Below are 10,649 nucleotides of genomic sequence, written 5' to 3' on the forward strand. Positions count from 1 at the left end.
TTTCCAGAATTGGAAGTATGAAACTAGTTATTGACAGTGATTTTTTTTCCTTATCATCATTATTAGCAAGGAATGTGATTGATTACGCATCATACAAGTTGGCATTATCATGGTTAATTAAACAGGTGCGTTGCAGCGATACCATGAAAGTAAGAAACCATAAAGGCTTTCACTAAACTAGTTTGTTTTCTATCTTAATGATCTTCTTCATAACAATAAATAAAGTAAAAAAAGAGATAATATATTATAAACATAACCAAAAGTTTTAATCCCAAACATCCTTGGAGAGTCCTGTAGAAGAAGATTTTGAACAATTTGGAGGCAGAGCACATAACTTTATTCAGTCACTAACTGATGAACATGAGAATGACTTTGTTAAGAAAAAAGAATGTACAAAAATTGGTGAAGAGACAGAATTTCAGACTGATTTTAACTTTAAACAACTTAAAGTTCTGGAGACAGATGCAGAATATACGATGTAACGTACCTAGAGAGAGGGCTCAAGAGACATTATGCAGTGTGTGTGATGTGAACAACCCTATTCAATCTCTCAAGAATTCCACTAGCTTTCCTCTTAGCCCTAGATGTTCCATTTTTTGCTAGCTCAGAGATTGTTTTGTGGCCGTTCTCCTCTTCCCTTATTTCCTTCAACTTTGATCTATCATACAGACAAATGGTTTGAAGGATTGCTACACAATTCTCCTTGTTGCGTTCGCACGAGCTCTCTTTAATGATCCTTAGCAAGCTAGGAACAGCTCCAAGATCTCCCATGTCATGAACAGCACTCTGGTGACTTGAAAGCAGTGCAAGGATAGCTAGTAACTCAGCAACATGAATCTGCTTATTTATCTTTGCCAAAATCACCCTCACTGCACCATCCTTCACGGCTCTTGCCTTGTTCTCATGCATTACACATATGTTAAAAATTGCTGAAGCAACATCCTTCATAGCTAAGGGATGCCCTTCTTCCAAGAGGTCAATTAACGGCTTCAAGGCTCCAGATTTCCCTATGAGTTCCTTGTTTGAGTCAAGAGCTGACAAAGTGAAAAGTGCAGCTGCAGCGTTGCTTCTCGTTTCAATTGTTCCTGATCTCAATGCTCTCATAAGGAGAGGAATTACCATAGGAGTTTCAGCCACTAGCTTTTTATTGTTATCATGAATAGAGATGTTGAGGAGTGTTGTGATTACATCTTCTTGTAGATCAGGGTGAACACTACCAAAGGAATCACTCCCACAAATTGGCTTAAGCAATTGGGGAATGGCGTCTGCTGAATCACAAAAAAGTACCCGGAAACAAGGATGCTTCTTTGTCAACAAGCGCAGTTCTTTTGCAGCCGTCTTCTGATCAGAAAGTGTTGATGACATTTTCTTAAGCAAACAAAGAAAATGCTCGCAGTCAGCTTTGTTTAAACCTTCCTCGTCAATATATTGAACAGTATTTGAAAATTCAATCCCTTGGTTTTTAGACCATTGTTCTATCATTTCCCTTATTAGATGATTTGGTGTAAGCACAGTGTGTGAAAGGACTTGATGTGTCCGAGGGCAAGTCCTATTTCCAGCATTTAGCCATTTTTGAATGAAAGGTCTATCATATGTCTGCATAATTGACACCAAAAGATGCTACATATTAACAACCAAAAGAGGGAAACAAAATGAATCACTGTTCATAATTAGACAGGGAAAATATCTGCACAACCTCAAATTTGTTCCAAGCCATCACTGGTTCACTCAAAACCAATCAGAAGTATCATTGCACAGAAAAAGGCTTAGGAAAGAAAGAAAGAAAAAACAAAGGTAGTTGGGGTGGAGGAGGAAGACATCACTGTAGTAATTTGGAAAAAGAAAAAGGCCGAGAACACTAGAATTTAATTATTCCCTTTTGAGAAAACCAGTCAAAAGTTCTACACAAAGATACAATCACCACCGCCACTCACTCACTCACTCACAAGAATCACATTTATGGACAGAGAATATTATTCATTTTTCACCTCCCCACTCTTTCTCTTTCCATCCACAATGGCTATCATAGGCATATCATCAAATTGCCCTTTTACTTTTTCTTTTCCCTCTTTTTTGTTTCTTGAAACGTACATTTGAAACATGAATGCAGTAAAGCTAACAACATAAATAGAGGGAAGATCACAGAAATTCCGCAAATCAAACAAAAAGCACTTGGCATTGCACTTCCATTGACAGCAAATGCAAAATAATTCCAAGTAAAATCCAGCAAGTCCCACTCACATTGAACAGCAAAATGTAAAAGCAAAACAGTTAAACAGGTTAAAAACTGTTTTGATTGAGAAGAAAAAATAAACGAGAAAAAACAGAAAGACAAAGATAAAACTACAATTCCAAATGCTGAAACGATTTATCTTCACATTTATTAAAATAGATAATATGAACTATATTATTAACTTCATTAAATAAATTAAAAAAAAAATCTCAAAGGTTCTGCACTGGACTAGGAAAGAACTGAATATATTCCTTTTCTATCTTTTCCATACCTTTTTAGTCACTTAACATGGAATAAAGTACAGAAATTCCAGCAAAAGAGAGATGGACAAAAGGCCAAAACCAGAATATATATCTTCACGTTAGTTAAACTTAATTCCAAAACAAATGAAAATTAAAATTAAAAAAAAAACAATTTTGTTAAGAACTTTCTACCCCTTTATGCCACACCAGGAAAATTCATCAACTCATTTTTCTAGGTGCCCAGCTATTTATTAAAATTAATAACAATAATAACAACACCCCATTTTTATTGTAGTTTGACTTTCCGTCTGTTTCCAACATTTTCTCAGAAACCACAAACACAGCAAAATTGTCATGATTATTACTATTACTCTTTACAATTACTTTTTGTACCAATCTTTCTAATATTTTATCAAAAAGGTACTAGTATTAAATGAAAAAAACAAATACATTTAATGTCTTAAAAAACTAAAACCTTCCTAGACTTTGTTTTTCTGCTAAAATAAGAGTATTAATAGAAAGAAAAACAAAATTGTTGGAAGATTCAGAATTCTTGTTATACAGTTGAAATTGTGATACTAACCTGACCAGAAGCCAAAATGACAGGATCTCTCATCAATTCCTTGGAAAGAGGGCACTTGAATTCATCAGGGAAAGAAGAAGTGACACTCTTGTTTTGAAGCTTCAGAGACAGTGAAGACCTCTTTCTGAGCTTCAACTCCTTGAGAACACAGAGAGTCTCTTTGGCCTGATCAATGGTCTCAGTGCTGCAATCCTCATCATCCACAATGGACTTCACCAACCTCTGAAGCTCTCTCTTCAACTCTATGGCCTTCTTCACCATCACCCCTGGATCAGACTCCAACACCCCAGGCTTGGCCATGTGCTGATGAATGATGATGATGATGATGATCCCAATGGATCAGATACCCCCAAAAGCCTTCAACTTTTACAACAACCCCAGAAGTTTATATGTATTAAAAATTGAAAATTTTGGTTCAGGGAATGGAGAAGCAGAGAATATCAGAGGAGGAAGCACTATGTTTCATCTTCTCTTCTTTCTCTTTTCTATCTCTTCTTTACGCATTGCTTCTCTTTTTTAAAAGAAAGGAAATTTGTGTGTTTGTGTTTTGTGTGTAAGAGTGAGTCTCTCTCTCTTCTCTCTATGTGCCGGTTTGGCTGGCTTTTATTATTCTGCTGGCTTTTATTATTCTGCTGGCTTCTATTCTCATTAACTTTTAACTGCTGAGAGGAAAACAAGGACATTACCATAAAGACACAAGCTCATAAACTCCACCTTGGTTTTTTTTTTTCCCCCTCTCTCTCACTAGACTTTATGCTCCTTATTTAATACTACTAATGTCTCACTTCCTTGGTTTGGGCATTGGCATAATTGATCCGCAAGTCATTCACTCCAAGATGTGAGAGTTAGAGAGAGAAAAAAGTGACAATATTCTCCTAGGCTTATCCCGCAAGTTTTGATGGGTTTTTTTATTTGTGGTGAAATATATTTGTAAAAGAAGAAAATATATTCATTTATAATATTATATTTTATTCATGAACTTTGTATATAGAGAAAAAGTGTAACACTAAATTTAAATACTAGCATTATCTTAATTGCAAAATCAAACTATTAATCTCCTAAAAACATAAAATTAATTTCTTATCTTTATCTAAATAAATTTATAATATTTTTAAATCTAAATAATATTTTAAAATAAATAAAAAATTCTTCAAAATAAATTAAATTATTTTTTTTCTAAACTAAAGATATCAAACATATTTTCATCTCTCAATTTTATTTTAATTTACTAATTTACTAGTTAAAAATGATCATGTGTGTTATAGATTAAAATAATTAAAAAAATGTGTAATTTGGCCTCTTAGAAAGTGCAATTGTACTATTTGGTCATCTAGATTATAGTTTCTTTATGCAAATTGACTCTCAATTATTATTTTACCAAGAAATTCTTCTTTCGAAGTTATCAACTTGCTCATCTCATTGAAAAGTTAGTTTATATAAACAAACATTTCTAGGGATTGAAATTACACAAATTATATTTTTACTCAATAAAAAAGATGAAATATTGTAAATTAATTATAGGTTGGAATCTTAGTTTAATTACAAGGTGTTTTAATTTTTACTTCAAGATTATAGAGTGAAAGAGTTTAATTATAATTTGTTGTTATCTATAATTCATTCTTATCATATGTTTAAAAGAAGTATTTTTTTTCCAAAGGTTTTCGCATATTTATTCTTACGATTGACAGACAGAATGTCAAGAACGCATTTTTACTTTTAATACTCTATATGTTATGATAATTAATTAAACAAGAGAAAGTGGACCCAAATTATTTAAGGAGACTCAAACAAAATACTAATTATTAATAAGAAAAATTAATTTTAAATTCCATCTAAAATAATTTTTTATACATCTTTTATAATTTTAAATATAAATTATATTTAAACTGATAATTTTTATACAATAAAAATATGTTTTAGTCCATTATTCTTAAATTCTTTTGGAAAAAGCTAATTTAATATATATCATCAAGTTTGACTTCATATAAAAGTTGATGTCACAATTAATTTTTTAACTGGCGATCTGTCAAAATAATAAATGAAGTGTAATAAATAGTTTTGGACTTTTTTTTATAAATATTTGAGTTGTGATATTGCATTCTCATGGTGTGTTCAAATACTACTGCAGTAGTAAAATTTAAACTATAATTATGAAAAAAGTTAATTTGGATACCTAATAAATATAAAAATAATCTGAGAGGGAATATCCACTTTTTTGCGCAATTATCGCTTTCAAGAGAAATATTTCGTACCAATAAAAAAAATACATAAGTTGAGAGTTTAATTCTTACATTAACGGCAGTAAAAAAATCTTTTTATCAACTTTTAATTTTATAATAAATATTTAAATTTTATTATATACTACTAATTGACTGATAATTAATTAACAAAGAATGAATTTTTATACAATTTACATAAATTCCATATCATTAAATTGTTTTATTGACTATTTTAATATTCATTAATATAATTATAATTATATGCTAGTATAAAAAAAAGTTGATTTTCGAATGGAACGCGTATTGTTCAATAAATTAATGTACTGTGGCAGAAGTCTCAACTTCAAATAAAACTGAAAAACGTACACCAACATTTATTACATAATTTTTAATCAATCAATTGATAACAACCGAATAACTAAGCGATTGATTCGTAGTACAGATATTTCATTTTCTTTCTCAATTTACCTCACAATTTAGTTAGTAACTATATTGTTAAATGGCTCTATAAAATAAAATATAAGTATAACACTATTGGTTCTGTAAAAAAAAAAAAAAAAAAGCACACTATTGGATATAGAAATTAATAGAGACATTATTATAAATGGAAAGCTTTTCTTGCTTAAAGGAATGGAATATGTTTTTTAAGGAGTATGTTTTGTTTACTACATTGTGCAAATATGAAAATATATATTTTTATGCACAATGGCTTCTGGAAAAATAGCTTTACTCTTACAGTGACTACTAGCTAATGGTGTCGGTAACATATATAACGTCTTGTCGAAACATAGGAGATGTTATTCAACTACTATATTGGCGTTAATGAAAGTTCATTCAGCAAGCATGGCTGTCAAAGAAAAATGTATACCCTGCATATGAATATACAGAAATGTTCACCAACAAAAGTTGAATAGAACATTAAGTATAAATTAGTTTTAACAAAAAAATTAATGAAAGTTCATTCAGCCAGCATGGTTGTCGAAGAAAATCTAAAACCCTGCATACGAAGATACACAAATGTTCACATGCAAAACTTGAATAGAACATTGAATTCAAACCATATTTTTCTGTTATAGAACAGGATTATTTTTTATTAGATTTGATCCTTATAGAAATACTATGAACAATAAAATTTGCCTTTCAAATGTTTAATGTATTTAGGACTCAAATTTTAACATTATTGATTAAGATGAAATATTGGCATATTAGTTAATTGATGCCTTTAATGACAATATAAACTAATTTTTTCATAAATTTATATTAAAACATGTTTTTATTATAAAAAAATCCCATGCTAAAGCAAACAAGACATTTGAGTTAAATCATGTTTTGATTGGAAAAATAATTAATTTTCCCTTGAACATATAAAACCGAACAAAATATAAAAACAGGTAACATTTGCATATTATAAAGGAAAATTTGAAGGTAGTATTATTGAGTGAGATTGCTGACAAGAAGGAAGTGGGTACTGGCCAGCATGACAGATAAGTGATGGTTCATCCATTCACATACAAAATTCATATTTTAAAAACATAGTAATAATACTTAGAACATTAGATAAATTAGCATATGATTAATGAGATGGGAAGTGTGTAGTGTAGCGAGACTGAGGAAATAGGTGGGACCCTCATGGTCCATCCTGCACGCAATCACGGACTCCACGGCCCTTACAGCTGGCACGCCGCGTGGGTAAAACTTGTTTTGTACTTGTCTCAGCCACGGGGTTGGATCTGCTGCACCCGGTACTACGCTAAAATACTGTACCCATGATCACGTTAGATCGATTAGAGAAAAAAAATATCTTATTTAATTATTTTAATTTTGGTAATTTATCATTAATTTATTTTGTTTAAATTTTTAATCCAATTCGATCAAATTTAAAGTGGTTTGAATGAATTAAATTTCAATTTTAATCCTACTTTTAACTTTTTTTAGCAAATATTAAATAAAAGGTAAGATATATAATAAAAAAATGACTTAAAATATCAAATATTTTATTTATATGCATATATATAATTAATAATAGAATATTTATGTATATTAACTCCAATAATGACTAAAAACATCCTTAATTATATATATTTTCTATAAATAACTATAAATTATATGATAATTTTAGAAATCTATAAAAAATAAAATAGAAATAATTGATATTGTAAATTTATGAATAAAAATATATTCACATGTATAAATTTGTTTTGAATTGGTTTCTAAAATCAAATTTGAATCTAATAAAAAATTTGATTTTTTAATTTCTTGATTCGTTTAATTTTTATTTTATTCAATTAAGCAATATTAGAATTTCTATTCTTTATACAAAATTACATGAAATTTTAACTAATCCCGTATATGAAATACGTATAAAGGGGAATACATAAAATATAATTTTATACTCAATTAATTAATTTCGAAGGAACTTGTAACAAAACAAACAAATAAAATCTAAATTCTAATATCAAAATGAAAATGAATTAAAAATTTTGACCTAGATTTCAAGATTTTTTTATTTTATGGAATATAAAAAATACATGCCATTTTTATTATTATTATGATATTCCATATTCCAATTCAATTGGATACCAGAAAAAAATAATTCAAAATTGTAAAGAAAAAATATTTTTTACTTTTTTTTTTGAGGATATGAATTCAAGATTGTAAAGAAAATAAATATTTTTTATTATTTTTTTGGAAAATACGATGAATATGATTAGAGTGTGTAATGTGTAATTAAGACTTTTTTATTTTTTAAGCATGCATAGATTGAACTCTAGGTTTTTTTATATTTTTTTAATTCATATAGAATTGGATCAGTTTATGAATATCTTTAATCTGTAGGTTTCTCGCTCCACCGGGTTTTGTTCCCCTACGCTGGGGTAAGGTGGTCGAATTCTGTACCCGCATTTACAAGTGGCGGAGTTAATGATGTTGTACACGTAGGTTGCAGGATGATAACACGTGGCGGATTCGTGTCATTCTCCGACAAGAATTCTGGGAAACAGAGAAATGTGGGGTTCCATCAATAATTTAGTGTGTGAGCAGTAAATAGTAATGTGGGAACCGGGTCGACCGGCACGTGCATTAAGTGCAGTGAAGCGGGTCGAACGGAACCGGATCGGTTCGGCTTTGTGCGCTATGCCTTTAAGATGCTGATTACCTGATTGCATGGCCCGGGACGGTGAATGCAAAATTTGGATGAGAATATATATGATTTAGTCTTATATTTGTTCATGTTTTTAAGGAATCATTTTATTACCTTTAAGTAGCCATTTTGCTCAGAATATCTTCTATTTTATATATCCAATTACAAATGTGTAACATTTACCCAGATGCAAAATATGTGGGAACATTTAACCAAGAAAAACCTTATATGTTTATTTGTTTCTATTAAAATTTATATCTCTGGAATATTTACAAATTAGTAAGTATTTGTGTATTGCACTAGTATTCTTAAAAAATAAATAAAAATTAAAATGTGAACTAGGAATATATAAGAAAATTATTTAATATTATAAAACATTATAAACGACTAATTCAATAGGATTTTAAAAACATAAATTCAATATATTTGATTAAAGTTAAATAATTAATAAATTAAAGAATATATATTAAAGTATAAATAAAAATTAAATATAAAATATAAAAATTAATTATATCCATGATTCGTTGACTATTTATTTGTGAATTAATATTAATCAATTATTAATATAAAATATTTAAATTTATTATTATGTATATCAATTAATGAAATTATTAGTTTAATCATATAGCATCTGATTGTCCGTTGAAAAAAAAAACATATACTCTCTCATTTGATGTGATTATAAAATTTGTTTCTCATTCAATAACTTTTTTCCATAAGTGAATAAAAAATGAATATTTGTCATAAAGAGGATAAGCAATCTCAGTATATCATTTCCTAGTAAAAGGTTTTAAAAGAAATGAATATTTTCTAGTATCGACTATCAAGTATATAATTTTATTTTTCAATATTTTCAATTCATGATAAAGTGTGCCATAATGAATATTTACATGATTAAATGGACCTCGATATATTATAAAATTTATAAATGTTTTTATTAAGATATTAATTTACTATTGATGGTATGCAAATTAATTTAAATATATAATTATTAAAAATAATCTCAACTAAACATACTTATGTATAAAGATGAGTTGACACTTGATGCAATTGTTCAAAAGATGTGCGCGTGATGTCATTTGCACATGCCCCTGGATTATTGGATCTTTGCCTTTCATCCCCATTGCTTGAGCCTGACGGTGATAATTCATATATTCATATTGCATAAAATTGAAACTTTACACACATATGATAATCATAATAATTTAGTAAAAACAAATGACAAGCTTTTTAAGAAGTTATTTATTCATATAATAAATTCATACAATATACTAGTATTTTATAATATTTTTTATATTTTTCTTTATCATATCAACTCTTTTATTTTCCCATAAAAAACAAATCAACTGTTTTATTTCATATATATTTCTCTTTTTCTTTTCCTATCTCTCCTTTTATTACATAAATTTTTTAGTTTTTATACAAATTTTTTGTATCAAAACAATTTCTTAATTTTTTAAAATTATATATATATGTTCAAAATAAGAATAGATTTTCAAATGTGGATAATGTTATATACTTTGATGAGATATTGGTAGCATATCAAATTTATAAATATTTAACATTTTTATAAAAGTTATAGATTTTTAAAAAATTATTAGGTACATTTGTTTATTACCTACAATTTAATATTAAATATATTATAGGAATATATTAAAAAAATGTTCAATATAATCAACCTCATCTGAATAGGAAATTATGGTTTCTTATATTATATTATATGTGTCGATATAATGTTGAAAAATACTACATGTGTTGATTCTGATGGCAGAAGTAATAATAATAATAATAATGATATGATTCTGATGGCAGAAGTAATAATAATAATAATAATAATAATAATAATAATAATAATAATAATAATAATAATAATAATAATAATAATAATAATAATAATAATAATAGAAAAAAAAAATCATGATTAGAGTTCTCAATTGTATATATAGCCTATATAATCATTCAATCCAAATTCTTTTTTGTGCCCGTAAGAATACGACTGGATCGACCACAATTATGAAATGCACTTGTATCATTCCCAAGAGAGTGAACTTCATCAAAGGACAACGCCTCAAAATTTGTTTTCATTGGAGTCATATGCAACACCAATAATGTCATGTATTTATGGTAACATGTGCTGTTGAGTTCAAAAGTTGAAAGAAAATAAAGAGAGAAAAAAATGAATTGACATGGAACAAGGGTTGAAATAGATTTAAGGGAACTTTACTTGAATGGG

The 10,649-nt window shown here is 28.3% G+C and overlaps 1 protein-coding gene across 2 annotated transcripts; it reads right to left on the reverse strand.

The window, feature by feature from the left end:
• Positions 1-227: 227 nt before the first annotated feature.
• On the reverse strand, positions 228-3,798 carry LOC100777031 (U-box domain-containing protein 9). 2 transcript variants are annotated; one of them, XM_014771191.3, is made up of 2 exons: positions 3,059-3,798; positions 228-1,368 (listed from the first exon to the last, which is right to left on the reverse strand). In XM_014771191.3, the coding sequence occupies exons 1-2, from the start codon at positions 3,356-3,358 to the stop codon at positions 511-513; spliced, it is 1,158 nt and encodes a 385-aa protein (XP_014626677.1). In that variant the 5' UTR covers positions 3,359-3,798; the 3' UTR covers positions 228-510. The 2 variants fall into 2 exon arrangements, with proteins under 2 accessions (XP_014626677.1, XP_003552093.1); XM_003552045.5 differs by having other exon boundaries at positions 228-1,596; positions 3,059-3,795.
• Between the last annotated feature and the right edge of the window lie 6,851 nt (positions 3,799-10,649).

The sequence above is a fragment of the Glycine max genome, chromosome 18 (genome assembly GCF_000004515.6).
Source record: "Glycine max cultivar Williams 82 chromosome 18, Glycine_max_v4.0, whole genome shotgun sequence".
Lineage (NCBI taxonomy): Eukaryota > Viridiplantae > Streptophyta > Magnoliopsida > Fabales > Fabaceae > Glycine > Glycine max.